Below are 19,413 nucleotides of genomic sequence, written 5' to 3' on the forward strand. Positions count from 1 at the left end.
GGTGTTGTGTGTGTATGTGTGTGTTCATCCAAATTTATATCATGGAGTTTCCTATATCTGTGGGTTTGTGTTTTTCATCTAATTTAGAAAATTTTTTAAATGATTTCCTGAAATATTGCTACTTCTCTTTGGTTCTCCAGTTCCACATATGTTACACTGTTTTATATTATCTCAAAGATTTCTACTTCTATTTTAATTTATTTTTCGGTCTTTTCCCCCAAGTCTGTTTGGATAGTTTTAATACTAGGTGTTAAAGTGTGCTTCTCTTTCTTTCATGTATCTAGTTTGCCATTAAACACCTCAAATGCACGTTTTCATTTAGGTATTCTGTTTTTCAGCTCTGTTATTTCCATTTTGTTCCATTTTGTATATTGATAGCACTTTCCTTATGTTTATGTTTTCTTTTAAATCTTGGAGAAATTTTAATAGCACTGTAAACTTCTGCTAGTTCCCATTATATATCATTTTTGGTCTCTTGCTATTAACTGCTTTTTCTCCTGGTTATGGTTTAAATTTTTACATATCTGGAAATTTTTTTGTTTTGTTTTCTAGAATTTTGAAGTTATATTGTTGAATTTCTTGAGCTGAATTTTGTCATCTTCTTTTAAAAAAAATTGAATTCATTTTTGCAAGCAGTTAATTTACTTGTAATTCAGCTTGATCCTTAAGGTTTGTTAGAGCGTGCCTAGAGTAGCCTTTACTCTAGGGTTGTTTGACCTTTTTTTTTTTTTAAAAAGGATAATCAGCATATATACTTTTTTAAGTTAATTAATTAATTAATTTTTGGCTGTGTTGGTTCTTTGTTGCTGTGCACGGGCTTTCTCTAGTTGCAGTGAGTGGGGGGCTACTCTTCATTGCAGCTCGCAGGCTTCTCATTGTCGTGGCTTCTCTTGTTGCGGAGCACGGGCTCTAGGCACGCAGGCTTCAGTACTTGTGGCACGTGGGCTCAGTAGTTGTGGCTTGTGGGCTCTAGAGCTCAGGCTCAGTAGCTGTGGCACATGGGCTTAGTTGCTCTGCAGCATGTGGGATCTTCCCGGGTCAGGGCTCGAACACGTGTCCCCTGCATTAGCAGGCGGATTCTTAACCACTGTGCCACCAGGGAAGCCCCCGTTTGACCTTACGTTTAACATGCAGTGTTACTGGATCTTTATTTGAAGAACCATGTGTTCACTGAGCTCTTTCCATTGTGGTCGATTAGAACTTTAATGTGTACCAGTCTTAGGTATGCTCTAGGAATTGTTCAGCTTACAGCTGGCAATTATTAGTTACTCTTTCCTTGGCCACATAGAGTCTCACTCTGTGTAACTGCAGCTTAGTTTTCAGCTAAATACTCAATGGAGTCTCTCTGAAGAATTCTGTACTTCTTTCTCTTCATGATTCCCTTCTGTTTTCTGCCCCACAAAATTCAGCTCTCTCAGCCTTCTCCTACTGGTGTTTGGCTTTTAATCTTAGTGACAGTGCCTTACTCTGTGCTGTCACTCTCTGATCAATAAAGGCCTCCAGGCAAAAAGTGTTGGAAAATTGTATGACCCATTTCATTTGTTTCTCTTCTCCCAAGATCACATTCCTGTGCTGCTGGTTGTCCAGTGTCTAAAAACATTTGGCATATATTTCAGACTTCTAGTTGTTCTTGACGGAGACAGATCCTGTTGTTGTTATTGTTGAGAAATAATAAGTAAGCAATCTATCATAAGGAATAGAAGAGAGTTTTATTCGAGCCAAGCTGAGGACCAGCCTGGAGTGCAGCCTCCACCAAAGCACTCGGGAGAAGCATGGTTTTCAGCACAGTTTTATATCTTGTAAGAACAAAGAACTGCATCAAACATGACAGGGCTCCATTCCTTCAAGGTTTCAAAAGAGACAGATTAGCTCGTACACAGTGAGTCAGTATGACCTTGGCATCTGGGAGGAAAACCTTGTCTTCGAAGCAGTACTAGCATTGGTGTCATAGGAAGGGAGGCATTTATCCCTATCTTCAAAGTGGACATTCTTTTTACTTCTAGATAATGCATTCTTTTCTTTAATGGTGAAAGCAGATATGCAATGTATGTTTGACAGACTGTAAGCCAGGCTGTTCTAGTTGACATAAAGTTCAGGCCAAATCATGTATAAGCCAGAATGGCTTCCCCATACCCCAATATGCAAAAATTTCTTCCATCATTATACTTTATATTTTTGAGATGATTAAAGATTTATGTGCACTTATAATAAAGAATATAAACAGATCCAGTGTACCCCTTGCCTGGTTTCCTTTATTGATAACATCTTAGAAAACTATAGTACCATATCAAAACTAGGATATCATTAACCAAGAATTCCAAGAATGGAGACCTGGTTGAGGCCAAAAAAAAAAAAAAAAGTTTATTTGGGGTTTGTTAGGACTGCAGCCCAGGAAGCATAAATCCAAGACAGCACTTGAATTGTATTCCACTGGACTACAAAATGGGAGAAGCTTATAAAGGCAAGACCCACAAGGTTACAGAAATTGTTTGTCAAGAATTAGGATTGGACTGAAAGCAGCAGAATACACATTCTTTTCAAGTGCACATGGAACATTCTCCAGGATAAGTCACATGCTAGGCCACAAAACAAACCTCAGTAAATTTAAGGAAATTGAAATCATATCGAGCATCTTCTCCAACTGCAATGCTATGAGACTAGAAATCAACTACAAGAAAAAACTGCAGAAAAACACAAATGCAGGGAGGTTAAACAATATGCTACTAAACAGCCAGTGGATCACTGAAGAAATCAGAGGAAATAAAAAAATACATAGAGACAAATGAAAATGAAACAGGATGATCCAGAACCCATGGGCTGCAGCACAAGCAGTTCTAAGAAGGAAGTTTATAGTGATACAAGCTCGCCTTAGGAAATAAGAAAAATCTCAAACAACCTAACCTTGCACCTAAAGCAACCAGAGGAAGAAGAACAAACAAAACCCAGAGTTACTAGAAGGAAAGAAATCATAAAGATCAGAGCAGAAATAAATGAAATAGAGACTAAAAAAACAGTAGAAAACATCAGTGAACTAAAAGCTGGTTCTTTGAAAAGATAGACAAAATAAATGAACCTTTAGCCAGACTCTCAGGAAAAAAAGGGAAAGGGCCCAAATTGATGAAATCAGAAATGGAAAAGGAGAAGTTACAACCGACACCACAGAAATACAAAGGATCATAAGAGACTGCTATGAACTACTATATGCCAATAAAATGGACAACCTAGAAGTGGACAACTTCTTAGAAAGATACAATCTCCTAAGACTGAACCAGGAAGAAAAATTTCTATTTCATTTTTTCTAATGAACAGACCAATTACCAGTGATGAAATTGAATCAGTTATTTAAAAACTCCCAACAAACAAAAGTCCAGGACCAGATAGCTTCGCAGGTGAATTCTACCAAACATTTAGAGAAGAGTTAACACCCATCCTTCTGATACTCCAAAAAATTGCAGAGGAAGGAACACTTCCAAACTCATTCTATGAGGCCAGCATCACCCTGATATCAAAACCAGACAAAGATATCATAAAAGAGGAAAATTACAGGCCAGTGTCACTGATGAACATTGATGCAAAAATCCTCAACAAAATATTAGCAAACTGACTCCAACAATACATTAAGAGGATATACACCATGATCAAGTGGGATTTATCCCAGGGATGCAGGGATTTTTCAGTATCTGCAAGTCAATCAGTGTGATGCACCACATTAACAAATTGAAGAATAAAACCCATATGATCATCTAAGGAGAGGCAGAAAAAGCTTTTGATAAAGTTCAACATCGTTTATGATAGAAGCTCTCCATAAAGTGGGCATAGAGTGAATATACCTCAACATAATAAAGGCCATATATGACAGACCCACAGCTAACTTCATACTTAATGGTGGAAAGCTGAAAGCATTTTCTCTAAGATCAGGAACAAGACAAAGCTGTCCATTCTCACGACTTTTATTCAACGTAGTTTTGGAAGTCCTGGCCACAGCAGTCAGAGAAGAAAAAGAAAAAGGAGTCCAAATTGGAAAGGCAGAAGTGAAACTGTCACTATTTGCCAATGACATGATACTATGCATAGAAAATCCTAAAGATGCCACCAGAAAACTACTAGAGCTCGTCAATGAACTTTGTAAAGTTGCAGGATACAAAATTAATATACAGAAATGTGTTGCATTTCTATACTCTAACAACGAAGTATCAGAAAGAGAAATTAAGGAGACAATCCCATTTACCATTGCTTCAAAAAGAATAAAACACCTAGGAATAAACCTACCCAAGGCGGTAAAAGACCCATGCTCGGAAAACTGTAAGACACTGATGAAAGAAATTGAAGACGACACAAACAGATGGAAAGATATATACCATGTTCTTGGATTGGGAGAATTAATATTGTTAAAATGACTATACTACCCAAGGCAGTCTAGAGATTGAGTGCAATCCCTATCAAAATACCAATGGCATTTTTTTACAGAACTAGAACAGATAAATTTAAACTTTATATGGAAACACAGAAGACCCTGAATAGCCAAAACAATCTCAAAAAAGAAGAATAGAGCTGGAGGGATCATGGTCCCTGACTTAAGGCTATACTGTAAAGCTGCAGTAATCAAAATAATACGGTACTGTCACAAAAACAGACACATAGATCAGTGGAACAGAATAGAGAGCCCAGAAGTAAACCCACACACTTATGGTCGGTTAATCTATGATAAAGAAGGCAAGAGTATACAATGGAGAAAACACAGTCTCTTCAGTAATTGGTGCAGAGAAAACTGGACAGCTCCAAGTAAAAAATGAAATTAGAACGTTCTCTAACATTGTATACAAAAATAAACTCAAAATGGATTAAATGTAAGACTGGATACTATTAAAACTCCTAGAGGAAAACATAGGCAGAACACTCTTTGACATACATTGCAGCAATATTTTTTTGGATCTGTCTCCTAAAACAAAGGAAACAAAAGCAAAAATAAACAAATGGGGCCTAATTAAACTTCAAAGCTTTTGCACAGCAAAGGAAACCATCAACAAAATGAAAAGATGTCTTACTGAATGGGAGAAGATATTTGCAAGTGATATGACTGATAAGGGGTTAATATCTAACATATATAAATAGCTCATACAACTCAACATTAAAAAACAAATCCGATTAAAAAATTGGCAGAAGAACTGAATAGACGTTTTTCCAAAGAGGAAATGCAGATGGCCAACAGGCACAACATCACTAATAATCAGGGAAGTGTTGAGTTTGTCAAATGCTTTTTCCTCATTTATTGAGATGATCATATGATTTTATCCTTCATTTTGTTAATATGGTGTATCCTACTTATTGATTTGCATATGTGGAACTATCATTGCATTTGACTGATAAATCCAACTTAATAACAGTGTATGATTCTTTGAATGTGACGTTGAAATTGATTTGCTTATATTTTGTTGAGAATTTTTTTGCATCTATGTTCATCAGAATATTGACCTGTAATTTTCTTTTCTTGTGGTGTCCTTGTCTGGTTTTGATATCAAGGTAATGCTGGCTTTGTAAAATGAGTTGGAATTGTTCCCTTTTATTAAGTTTTTTTGGATGACTCTGAGAAGAATTGGTATTAATTCTTCTTTAAATCTTTGTAGAACTCACCAGTAAAACCATCTGGTACTGGACTTTTCTTTGTTGAGAGGTTTTAAATTACTGATTCACTCTCCTTATATGTAATTGATTTGTTCAGATTTTCTCTGTCTTTATGATTCAGTCTTGGTAGGGTGTATGTTTCTAGGAATTTATCTGTTTCTTCTAGGCCATCCAGTTTGTGGATGTATGATTGTTCATAGTAGTCTCTTACAATCCTTTGTATTTTTGTTGTATCAGTTGTAGTGTCTCCTCTTTCATTTTCAATTTTATTTATTTGATTCTTTTCTCTTTTTTCTTTGTCTAGTTAAAGGTTTTTCAATTTTGTTTATTTTTTCAAAAAGCTAGGTCTTAATTTCTTTGATCTTTTCTGTTTTTTTAAGTTTATTTTATGTTTATTATCATTTATTCTCCTCTGATCTTTTTTGCTAGCTTTGGGCTCAATTTGTTCTTTTTTAAATTTCCTTGAGATATAAAGTTAGGTTGTTTTTTGAGGTTTTTCTTTTTTTCTTAATGTAGGCATTTATCACTGTAAACTTTCACCTTAGAAATGCTTTTTATGCATCCTATAAATTTTCATATGTTGTGTTTCCACTTTTGTGTAAAGTTATTTTTTGATTTCTCTTTTTTTTCACATTCTCAAAAATAATTTAATGATACAGAAATTCACATGTTAAGTGAAAAGAGCTGGATAGAAACCATACATACAGTTGGACACCTGTTTTAAAAAACACACACAAACACACACGTGCATTTTAGAAAAATACAGTATCACAGCATCAACAGTGGTTACGTGGTGGTGGACTTCAGGATCGTTTCCTACATGGTTGAACTGGTCACACAGTTTTAAAAGCAGTAAGTGGGGTTTACGAAAAACTCCCAGGAGTGGGTGATCGGTGGAAGCCCTGGGACCTACCTCTCTGGAGCCCTGAGCAGGACCGGCAGCAGGAAGAACGATGTTAAGGTAAACCTGCCTGGGGGCTGCTGGGTAAGATGGTTTCAGATGCAAACAATTAATTTCTGCTTTGTCCCAATGTGACTGTGAGGAATACAGTCTTGGTCCTGCCTTCTGGATATACAACCCAACCAGAGACAGGCCACATGCTAAGAGTTACTGCTACGCCTGCCGTAGACATGTCTGTTGCCCTCCTCATGCATGGACCCTGAGGGAAGTGCTGTCCGCCCATCTTAGAGGACACAGGCTGATTTCTCTTTTGATTCCTGCTTTGATACATTGGTTTTTCAGGATGGTGTGGTTTCATTTCTACATATTTGTTTATATTCCAGTTTTCTTCCTGTTATTTATTTCTAGTTTCATGTTATTGTTGTTAGAAAAGATATAATTTCAGTTTTTTGAGTTTGTTAAGACTTGAGCTTGCTTTGTGACCTAACATGTTATCTCTCCTGGAGAATATTCCATGTGTGCAGGAGAAGAATGCTGCTGTTGAATAGAATGTTCTGTGTATTTCTGATCATTTGGTTTAAAGTATAATTTAAGTCTGATGATTTCTTACTGATTTCCTGTTTTTAAGGTCCATCCATTGTTGAAAGTGTGTATTGAAATCCCTTACTGTTTTTATATTGTTGTCTAGTTCTCCCTTCAGCTCTGTTAGTATTTAATATATTTAGGTGCTCTGTTGTTTGGTGCATATGTATTTACAATTTTTTATATTCTCATGATGAATTAACCCCTTGGTCATTATATAATCATTCTTTATGCTGTCTGGTTTTTGACTTGAAGTCTATTTTGTCTGATATAGGTATAGCTACCCCTGCTCTCTTTTGATTTATATTTGCATGGAATATCATTTTCTATTTCTTCATTTTGAACCTATGTTTATTCTTAATGGTGAGTTGAATTTCTTGTAGGCAGCATGTAGGTGGGTTATATTTTTAAATCCATTCAGTGATTGTATGCCTTTTGATTGGTGAATTTAATTCATTTACTAATGCCATCCTTTTGTGTATTACTGCAGATTTTTCTTTGTGGTTGCCGTGAAGTTTACATAAGATGTCTTACAACAGTCTGTTTTATTACACTGATAACATCTTAACGTCAAACTCATATAAAAACTCTTCCCTTTTATTCCTCTTTTCCACATTTTATATTTATGTCACAATCTACATCTTATATATCTATTGACAAATTGTTGTAGGTATAGTTATTTTAAATTCTTTTGTCTTTTAACCTTTATAGTAAATTGATTAATTTAATTTTATTTTATTTTTGGCTGCATTGGGTCTTCGTTGCTGCACACAGGCTTTTCTCTGGTTGCAGTGAGCGGGGGCTACTCTTTGTTGTGGTGTGCAGGCTTCTCACTGTGGTGGCTTCTCTTGTTGTGGAGCACAGGCTCTAGGCACATGGGCTTCAGTAGTTGTGGCTTGCAGGCTCTAGAGTGCAGGCTCAGTAGTTGTGGCGCATGGGCTTAGTTGCTCCGCAGCATGTCGGATCTTCCCAGGCCAGGGCTCTAACCCATGTCCCCTGCATTGGCAGGGAGATCCTTAACCACTGCGCCACCAGGGAAGCCCCCGAGTTAATTGATTAATATGTTGCCATATTACAGTATTAGAGTATTCTGAATTTAACTATATATTTATCTTTATCACTGTGTTTTGTATTTTCACATGCTTTGATGTTACTAATTATGTCCTTTCATTTCAGATGAAGAATTTCTTTCATCATTTCTTATAAGGCAGGTTTAGTGGTGATGAACTCTTTCAGTTTTTGTTTATCTTGGAAAGTCATTTCTCCAATTTTGAAAGACATCTTTGCCAGTATTCTCAGTTGGCAATTTTTTTCTTTCAGTACTTTGAATGTATTATTCCACTGTTTCCTTGCCTGGCATATCTGCTGAGTACTACTGATAGCCTTATTGGGTTTACCTGATAAGTTACAAACTTGTTTTTCTCTTGCTGCTTTTGAAATTCTCTTTGTCTTGGATTTGAGTCAGTTTTATTATAATGTGTCTTGGAATTGACCTTTTTGGGTTGAATGTTGTTGGAGACCTAGCTTCATGAACTTGGATGTCCAAATCTCCCAAGATTTGGGAAGTTCTCAGCCCTTATTTCTTTAAATAAGCCCTCTAACCCTTTCTCCCTCCCTTGTCTTTCTGGAACTGCAATACTACATAGATTGTTTCCCCTTATGGTATTCTGTAATTTGTATGGACTTTTTTTGCTGTTTAAAATTTTTTTCTTTTGTTCTCTTCTGACTGGATGATCTCAAGGTTCCTGTGTTCAATCTCACTAAGTTTTTCTTCTTTTTGATCAAGTCTGCTGTTGACATTCTCTATTGCAGTTTTCATTAAATTCATTGTAATCTTCAGTTCCAGAATTTCTGTTTGGTTCTTTTTTATGATTTCTGTACATCTTTTAAACTTCTTATTTGTGTATTGTTTCCTTGATTTCATTGAATGGATCTTTCTGTGTTTTCTTGTAGTTTGTTGAGCTTTCTTAAAACAACTATTTTGACTTTTTTATTGGACACATCACAGATTCATTTCTTTGAAGTTGGTTACTGGAAAATTGTTGTGTCCCCTTTTTATGGTATCATGTTTCCTTTATTTTTCATGTTCCTTGAAGTCTTGCATTTCTGTCTTTCCGTTTGAAGAAGCAGTCACCTCCTCCATTTTTACTGACTCTCTTTGGTAGAGAAGTATCTTCTGTCAGCCCTGCTGGTTATTCTGAGGCTTTCTCAGACCTTTGCTATGTATGCACCTACTCCACACTTCTTGTTCTCTTTTTTGGGGTGGAATTTCTAAGATTGTATGCTTTTTCTCAATCCTGCAAAGTTAGGCTGGTTGCTGCCAGTCTCTTGTTTGCTTCACCTAGGGTGGTGCTGCATGCTTAAGTTTATGTGCTTTCTCCCAATTCTGCAGAATTGAATGGCTTTCTGCATGTGCTTAGTAGCCATGTACAAAGGTTTGCACTCATTGCCACCCTTGGTGGTGTGCCCAGGGAACTGGCCACAGAGTTAGGGAGTGTGATGGAGTGTGCAGAGCATTGGGGATGCTCATGGGCCAACTGGGAAGATCTGCAGGTGTGAGACATCTCCATTGGCTCATGGACAGGCTTCCTGATGGAGTCCATGAAGTAGTTAGTAGGATCCATGTCCCTTTGATGCCCTTTGATTCCTGGTTCTTGGTATGATGAGTGATTTTCAACTGAAGCCTGGACCTTTGGGTATTATAAGACTCTGCATTTTATTTAAACCTTCAATTTTACCTGGCTTTTTGTGACAGTGCTTCTGCAGAGGGAAGAGGGGTTTTACCTCATTACTGCCAAGGGGGTTTGAATCCCATGTTTCGCACTCAGCCTCTGTTGACACCAAAGGGTGAAGCCTCCTTGTTTTTCCTTGTGTGGGAATTCCAGCTTCCTACTAGTGTTCCACTGATTATTCACTGGTTGGAAGGCATTGTAGTACTTCCTTACTGCTCCCCATGTGGCCTTCAATGACACCAGGAGGAGGGTGGTGGTCTTGTTATTTCTGAGTGATGGTGAAAGTGTCAGTTCTCCCCTTGGCCTCTTCTTATACCAGCACAGCTGGGTGATGGAGGGAATCTCATTAATACTTGTTAGGGGTGGAAGTTCAGGTGCCCCCAAGTAGTCTCCACTGCCAGAGTGCTGGTGGCTTATTATTGCCTACTGGCATAGAAGGTCTTGGCTCCCAACTTGGTTTTCTCTGATACTGTACCAGTTTGGGTGCCTCATTACAGCCTGATGAGGGTCTAAGTTCAGTCCCTCCAATTGACCTTGCTTGTGTGGGTGGGAGTTGGGCCATTCCTTTTTTTTGGTGGTATTTGGAAGCAATATAGCGGTTGTTATTGAAAAGTTTTTTGTTTTGATAGGTGGATCCTTTCCTGGTTCTTAAACTAGAAAGAGCAGGGTTTTTTGGGGTGTTTTTTTGTTTGTGCCTTTTGGTGTTTCCAGGTCTCCAGCTTTTTTAGCTTCAAGTAGTGGATACATAATGCAAAAGAATATCTAGGGAGTTCACCACTGTGCTCTTTCTTGCATCTCAACCCAGTTGGTTTGCCTTCTTCTCTTCACCTTTCAGAGTCTTCCAGTTTTTAAAAATACTTTTATGTCTATATATATATATATATATGACACACGTTATATATATGACATATGATGTATATTTTTATGTGTATTTTGTGTGTCCATATGCATGTTATATATATAATGTCCAGAGTTTTACATTGTACTTAGCAGGAGGAATAGTGAAAAATATGTCTTCTTCCATCTTCTTAGAAGTATATGCTAATTCTGTGTGTTTTAAACTTTTTACTATTAATTCTTCCCTTACAGATAACCAGTTGTCATCATTCAGGTTTGGTTATATGTGGTCGTGTGTTTTATCCTATTTTCAATCCCATATTTTCACATATTAGATTTCTCTGTTGGCATAGGTTATAGTTTATTATGAGTCAATATATAAAATACATTTCTGGTGGCCTTGATGTCCATGGTAACCACAAAGCAAAAATCTACAGTAGATTCACAAAAGATAAAGTTATGGGAATCAAAGCATACCACTGTGGAAGAATCATCAATTCACAAAGGAAGGCAGCAAGAAAGGAATAAGGGAAGTATAAAACAGCCAGAAACAATTAAGATGGCATTAGTAAGTCTTTACCTATCAATAATTACTCTAAATGTAAATGGATTGAATTCTCCAATCAAAAGGCCTAGAGTGGCTTGATGTATTAAAAAAAACAAGATCCAACTACATGCTGCCTACAAGAGACTTACTTCAGCTTTAAGGACACATGTAGGTTGAAAGTTAACGTATGGAAAAAGATATTTCATGCAAGGGGAAACTAATAGAGAGCCCAGGGAGCTATACTTATATCAGATAAATAGACTTTAAGTCAAAAATTAACTAGAGACAAAGAAAGTCATTACATAATGATAAAGGGGTCAATTTACCAAGAAGGTATAACAGTCATAAATATATGTTCACCCAAAATGGAGCCCCTAAATATATTAAGAAAATACTAATAGATTTGAAGGGAGAAGTAGATAACAGTACAATAATAATAGGGGCCTTCAGCACCCCATTTTCAGCACTGGGTAGATCATCCAGACAGAAAATCAACAAGGAAATGTTGGACTTGAACTGTATTTTAGACCAAATATAACTAACAGACATCTATAGAATATTCCATCCATCAGCAGCAGAGTACATGTTCTTCTCAATTGTAAATGGAACATTCTTCAGAATAGGTCATATAACAAGGCTTTAGCAAATTTCAGAAGATTGAAATCATACCATGTATCTTTTCTGACCACAGTGGTATGAAACTAGAAATCAGTAACAGCAAGAAAACTGGAAAATTCACAAATATATGAAAATTAACACATTCTGAACAACAACAATGGACCAGAGAAGAGATTAAAAAGAAATCTCGACACAAGTGAAAACAGAAACACAGTATGCCAAAACCTGTGGGATACTGCAAAAGCAGTTTGAAGAGGGAAGTTTATAGTGATAAATGCCTACAGTAAGAAAAAAAAAAAAAGATGTTAAATAAACAACCTTACTTTACATCTGAAGAAACTAGAAAAAAGAAGAAACTATGCCCAAATTTAGCAAAATCAAGGAAATAACAAAGATCAGGGTGAAAAGAAATGAAAAAGAGACCAAAAAACAAGAGAAAAGATCAGTGTAACTAAGAGCTGGTTCTTTTAAAAGATAGACAAAATTGACTGAGGAAAAAAAAAGGCTCAAAATGAGAAATGAAAGAGGAGACATTGAAAATGATACCACAGAAACACAGAGGATTATAAGAGACTACTATGACAATCATATGCTAACAAATTGGACCACCTAGAAGAAATGGATAAATTCCTAGAAACTTACAACCTATCCAGAATGAACCACAAGGAAATAGAACATCTGAATAGTCCAATAATCAGTAAGGAGATTGAATCAGTAATAAAAAAACCTCCCAACGAAGAAAAGTTCAGGGCCAGATGACTTCACTGGTGAATTCTACTAAACTTTAAAGAAGAATTAACACCAGTCCTTCTCAAACTATTCCAAAAATTGAAGAGGAGGGAACACTTTCAGATTCATTTCATGAGGCTAGCATTACTCTGATACCAAAGCCACATAAGGACACTGTAGGAAAAGAAAAATACAGGTCATTACTTCTGATGAATATAGATGCAAAAACTCTCAATAAAATATTAGCAGTCCAAATTTAATAGCATATGAAAAGGGTCATACACCATGATTAAGTGGGATTAATGCAAGGGATGCAAGGATGGTTCAACATTCACAAATCAGTGAGTGTGATATACTGCATCAATAGAATGAAAGATAAAAATCATATCATCTCAATATATGCAAAAAAATTTTGACAAAATACAACATCCTTACATGAATAAAACTCAACAAATTGGGTTTAGAAGGAACACACCTCAACCTAATAAAGGCCATATGTGATAAGCCCACAGCTAATGTCATACTCAGTGGTGAAAGTTGAAAACTTTTCCTCTAAGATGAGGAACAAGACAAGGGTGCCCACTCTCACCACGCCTATTCAACATAGTACTGGAAGTCCTAGCTAGAGCAGTCAGGTAAGAAAAGGAAATAAAAGGCATCAAAATGAGTAAAGAAGTAAAATTTTATTTGTTTGCATATGATATGATATATAGAAAATCCTAAAGATTCCCCCAAGAAACAGAACTAATCAATAAATTCAGTAAAACTGGAGGATATAAAATTAACACAGAGAATTTAGTTGTGTTTTTATGCACTATCAATGAAATATCTGAAAAAGAAATAAAGGAAACAATCCCATTCACAGTAGCATCAGAATAATCAAACACTTAGGAATAAATTTAACCAAGGAGGTGAAAGGTCTGTACACTAAAAACTGTAAAATGCATTACTGTAGTCCAGCTGCTGATGGGTTTGTGTGGTGTAGATTGAGTTTATTACTGATAGTGGTGTGGGCCAAAAAGTATTTAAAAAATAGGCCATCTGTGTTTTATTTGAAGGGAGTTCTATACATCAGGAAAAAGAGTGAAACATTGTTTGGAAAACTTATTTGTTTTCTAAAACAGAATACATTTTTTATCCCTTAGGAATTGAAATCAAATTATGGCAGATACCAAAGTGGAAACCATTTGGAAAGAGTAAAAGAAGAAATATTTATAGAAGCTCCCAAATTGATTTATTTTTGTGAATACAAATGTTACCCAGAATGTGAGAATTCTTTCTCTAGCTCAGAGCTGGATAATCTGTAAATTGTTGGTTAGATGATGATGTCGTTTTGTAGATACATGTCAAGCTCTGTACGTTAAGTCTATATCCTAAGAGTGATTTGATGGAATATTTCTGAAACTTAAAAAAAATTGTTTTTTGGTGGTTGCTTAACATCACAGTTGTTTTTTCCCTGAGGATAGACTCTGACTGCAAATGACAGTGAAATTCCTGTTGAATATAGTTTGTGCAACTTTGTATTCTTAATTAATTTGAAAAGTGGTTGCTACATTAAAAGATCTACTGTGTTGTTGATAGAGTAGTTCCATGCTGAAATCTGGCTGCTGTTTTAGTCTATATGAGATGTTAATCACAAATTACTTTTTCTAATGGGAAATCTTTTCTCTTTTACAGGGGATCTTTCCTGCAAATTACATTCATTTGAAAAAAGCAATTGTCAGTAATAGGGGGTGAGTAGCTGGCTTTACTAAATTTATTTATAATTTTTATTGGTTGCAGAGGAAGGCTTTTTTCTTTTTGGTTCATAGTATAAAATATGCTATTGGCGTGTTTTCCTGCAAAAAATATACCTGCTTTATCATGTGTAATTCTGAGGACATAATTTTACCTTAAAATACTGACAACTTTAACCTCTTTTCCTGTATACTGGAAAGGTAATTTGTTACAAATTTTATAAAACAATTATGCATGCAGCATGTTTTTTAAAAATGATGTACTATTTTGAGAATAGTCCTTGATGAGAGGATAGGAGTTAGTGATAAATCTGTCATTTTGTTTCTGTATGTGAAAGTGAGGGAGACTTTTAAAATCTTTTCTTTCTGCAAATAGAAATTGAAAAAACTGTAAAGGCATACCTAAGGATAAAAGGACAGTGTAGAAAATGGGTATGTAGTTTGGTCACAAATTTGTGAAACAAAAGCAATCTCTGAATAGAGGAGAGACAAGATGTAAATATATCAAAATGTTAACATTTGTTGTTTTTGCATGTTCAGATTTTGGGTGATTGTTAAAAATTCTTTACTGTCATGTCTTATTTTTAAAAGTAATATGTATTATTATTAGATTGTGATTTTTGTATTTTAAAATTCATCATTTTAAAATATAAAATTTAAGGTACTAACTATGTAGCTTTTGGTACTAGAAATTATGTTTTTGACCAGAGGTTGAGTTAGCATCAGAGTATCCTTCTGGTAAGTTAGGGTTTAGTCAGGAAAAGAGAAACTTATGAGTCACTTTGTGAAATAGAATTTAATATAGGGAATTTTAGACACATATTTGAAGAGTGAAAGAAAAAAAGGAGGAAATACTGATACAACCCAGAATAATCACTGCATTAAAGCATTCTACACTCTAATGTCTGGGAATACAAAAGATAATAGGTTGGGGATACCAGAACCCAGGAACTGCTCAATATTTTAGTATATACATCTTAAGAAAAAGTACATTCTCTAACATAATCACAGTATAATTATTACACTCAGGAAATGTAACATTGATATAATAGTACTATAAAATATATAGTCCATATTCAGATGTCTCCCTAATTGTCCCATGAATGTCCTTTATAGCTGTTTTCGTTTGGTTGGTTTTTTGGGGGTCGGGTGGGGTGTGGTCCAGGATCCAGTCAAGAATTAAATATTATATTTTATCATTGTCATGTCATAATCTCTTTTAATTTAGAACAGTTCTCCAGCCTTGGTTTTCTTTTTTCTTTTCATGGCATTGACTTTGTTGAAGTGCCCAGGCCAGTTGTTTTGCAAAATGTCCCTCAATTTGTATTTGTCTGTTTCCTCATGGTTAGATTCAGCTTAAGCATCTTAGATAGCAATACTACATGGGTGGTGTTGTGCATTAAAATGGTCAAATTTCTCCTGGATATCTTCCCAGTGCTTGGGTAGATCAGCAGGACTGGGACTTGGGGCTCTACCTTAGCAAATATCAACCAGGAGTTGAGGGCCTCTCAATCAGAGAACATGCATTGTGTTTCTATCATGTACCTTCTTCATTGCATCCTGCCATACTTGGGAGCATAACTGTGCTCTCAGTGCTTCATAGGGTATATCATCTGCTTCTTGAAAAACGTGTGCCATTTGTACTGAAGTACTTCTTGTTTTATTTGGTTGACAGGGAGTGAAATTGCTTGAATAATCCATCTGTGGGAATGTTATTACGGGAACTTTAAAAATTTTCATATTTTCAGTTGTCTTTTAAAGTGTTTCTTGATATCTGGGTTTTCTCATTCTTAAAATGATTCAGGTATCGTTGCTACTTTTTATAAAGTTTCACTGAAAAACTTATACATTTGTAGTAAACTAGAGGATTTTAGGGCTGATGAAAGACATGACCATGAGATAGTAGTAGCACATAATGAGCTTTATTTAGGCAGAGCTCTGACAAGTTGCAAAGGAAATCTGTCACAGCAGGAGACCTTTGAGAGACAGCAGTGCAGGGCCACAACCAGAAGGGGGAAAGGGTACTTGAACTCTTTGGGGAGAGGGGTAGCAGAGAGGAGACTCATGTGTCTAGATCATGTCACTCAGTTACAAGATGGGAATTCTCTGTTCAGAGAGCACCGCAGGACAGCAGCAGCTTGGAATCTTTTATAGGCCCAAGGTTTGTCTTATCTATGGCTAGCAGACATTGAGAGCAGTTTCATTAAGTATGTAAAACAGATAGGCTCTAAATGAAAAGCTAAGGTACTAGTTTTCAGAAAGGATAGCAGCTGGAGTAGCTCTGTGAATCTGGATAGCAAGACTTAGAGGACAGTCTCTTCAGGATGCTACTCCTGAAGTTTTACACTGTTTTCCATGTTTATGTTGCTCCTCTTGAGATTCAGATTATCAGGAGAGTGGCAGAATGGCAGAGGTTGGGTTGTGTGCACCCAGTAGATTTAGTACATTAAATAAATATAATAGATGCAAAAACCCCCGCATTTAATTAAATCAGCATTCATTTAAAATATGTATTTTTAGCCATAAGGCTATCAGCGGTTTCACAGCAGAAGCCTAACAAGCCAGGAGAGAAGGGGTGATATAGTCATAGTGCTGAAGGAAAAAATACCAGGAATACTTTACCTGGCAAAGTTGTCTTTCAGATGTGAGGGAGAGATAAAGACTTTCCTAGAAAAACAGAAGTTGTGGGGGTTCATAACCATTAGATCTACTAGATCAGCCTTACAAACAATGCTAAAGGGTGTTCTTCAAGCTGAAATCAAAGGATGCTAGTTAATAACATGAAAGCATATGAAAGTATAAAACACTGGTAAAGGTAAGTATATAGTCAAGTTCAGAATACTCTAATACTGTAATGGTGTGTGAAACACTTAACTCTAGTATAAATGTGAAAAGACAAAAGTGTTCAAAATGATGATAGCTACAATAATTTGTAATGGATGCACAGTATAAAATGTAAATTGTGATGTCAAAAACAAAATGTAGTGGGGGGAATGAAAGTGTAGAGTTTTTATATGCAATTGATGTTAAGTAGTTATCAGCCTAAAACAGACTGTTATAACTTTAAGATGTTTCGTGTAAGCCTCAGTGTAACCACAAAGCAAACACCTATAGTAGAAACACAGGCGATAAAGATAAAAGAATCAAAGCATACCACCAGAGAAATCCATCAAATCACAAAGGAAGTCAACAAGAGAGGAAGAAAGTAACAAAGGAACAACAGAAGAGCCAGAAAAAGATTAGTAAGATGGCTTTAGTAAGTCATTACCTGTCAATAATTACTTTAAATGTATATGGAGTAAATTCTCCATTCAAATGACATAGGGTGGCTGGTGGATAAAAAACAAGACCCCCTATATTCTGCCCCTAAGGGACTCACTACACCTTTAAGGGTAAACATAGGCTCAAAGCGGAGGAATAGAAAAAGATATTCCATGCAAATGGAAGCCAAAAGATGTCAATGACAGCTTTTCTTATATCAGACAAAATAGATTTTAAGTCAAAAACTATAAGGACAAACAAAGAAGGTGATTATGTAGTGATAAAGGGGTCAATTCATCAAGAGCAAAAAACAGTTGTAAATATATGTCACCCAACATCAGAGCACCTAAAGACAGCAAGTATTAACAGAACTGAAGGGAGAAATAGACAGCAATACAATAATATTGGATGTCTTCAGTACCCCACTTTCAACATCAAATTTTATTGTATTGCTGTCTATTTGACATTTAAAGAAATAATACCAGTCCTTCTCAAACTCTTCCAAAAAAGTTGAAGAGGAGGGAACACTCCCAGACTCATTTTATAAGGCCAGTATTACCCTGATATCAAAGCTAGACAAGAATACTACATGAAAAGAATTATAGGCCATTATCTCTGATGAACATAGATGCAGAGTCCTCAACAAAATCCTGGCAAACCAAATTCAACAGCACATTAAAATCATTCACCATGATCAAGTGGGATCTATCCCTGGGATGCAAGGATGGTTTAACATATGCAAATCAATAAATGTGATACATCATATTAACAGAATGAATGATAGAATCCAATGACTATCTCAATAGATGCAGAAAAGGCATTTGCAAAATACAACATGCCTTCATATTTAAAACTCTTAACAAATTACGTATAAAAAGACTATGCTTCACCATAATAAAGGCCGTATATAACAAGCCCATAGCTAACCCTCATACTCAATGGTTAGGAATAAGACAAGGGGATGCCACTCTCTCTAGTTCTATTTAACACAGTGCTGGAATTCCTAGCTAGTGCAGTTGAGAAAGAAAAAATAAAAGACATCCAAATAGGAAAGGAAGAAGTAAAATAGTTTCTCTTTGCATATGACATGATCTTATATATTGAAAACCTTAAAAACATCAGTTCTCTTATATTTTCCAGGAAATTTTTACATCCCCATTTTCATATATATATATATATATATATATATACACACACATATATATATTTATAAATTCATTTATTTTTGACTGCATTGGGTCTTTGTTGCTGCACACGGGTTTTCTCTAGTTGCAACGAGCAGGGGCTACTCTTTGTTGCAGTACGTGGGCTTCTCATTGTGGTGGCTTCTCTTATTGTGGAGCATGGGCTCTAGGCACACGGGCTTCAGTAGTTGTGGCATGCGGGCTCAATAGTTGTGGCTCACAGGCTCTAGAGCGTAGGCTCAGTAGTTGTGGCACACGGGCTTAGTTGCTCCACGGCATGTGGGATCTTCCCCGACCAGGGCTCTAACCCATGTCCCCTGCATTGGCAGGCAGATTCTTAACTGCTGCACCACCAGGGAAGTCTCCCCATATTCATATTTTTTGTCAGGAAGTTTTTTATTGTATTTCTTAGGATACTTTAAAATCTTGACTGCATTTATGGTTATGTCCCTCCTTTTATACTGATATTGTTTTTGTGCTTTTTAAAATTCATTTTCACATCATCAGTCTTTCTGAAGTTTATCTGTTATGATTTTGCAAAGAACCATCCTTTTCACATTGCTGATCAGGACTCTTGTCTCTCATTGTTTTCTGTTTTGTTAATGTATTTGTCAATTTTCATAAATAACATTTTCTATTTTCTGTTGTTGATCTCTAGGTTTTT

At 36.0% G+C, this 19,413-nt stretch overlaps 1 protein-coding gene across 5 annotated transcripts in view; it reads left to right on the forward strand.

Moving 5' to 3' along the window:
- The window catches only part of DOCK3 (dedicator of cytokinesis 3), a 384,123-nt gene that overhangs the window by 82,026 nt on the left and 282,684 nt on the right, over positions 1-19,413 (forward strand). For all 5 annotated transcript variants that reach the window (XM_059939761.1, XM_059939763.1, XM_059939762.1 and 2 more), the window contains exon 4: positions 14,246-14,301. In XM_059939761.1, coding sequence (XP_059795744.1) covers positions 14,246-14,301 — 56 coding nt within the window. The remainder of the gene's footprint in view (positions 1-14,245; positions 14,302-19,413) is intronic.

Source organism: Balaenoptera ricei, chromosome 11, assembly GCF_028023285.1.
Source record: "Balaenoptera ricei isolate mBalRic1 chromosome 11, mBalRic1.hap2, whole genome shotgun sequence".
NCBI classification, from domain to species: Eukaryota; Metazoa; Chordata; class Mammalia; order Artiodactyla; family Balaenopteridae; genus Balaenoptera; species Balaenoptera ricei.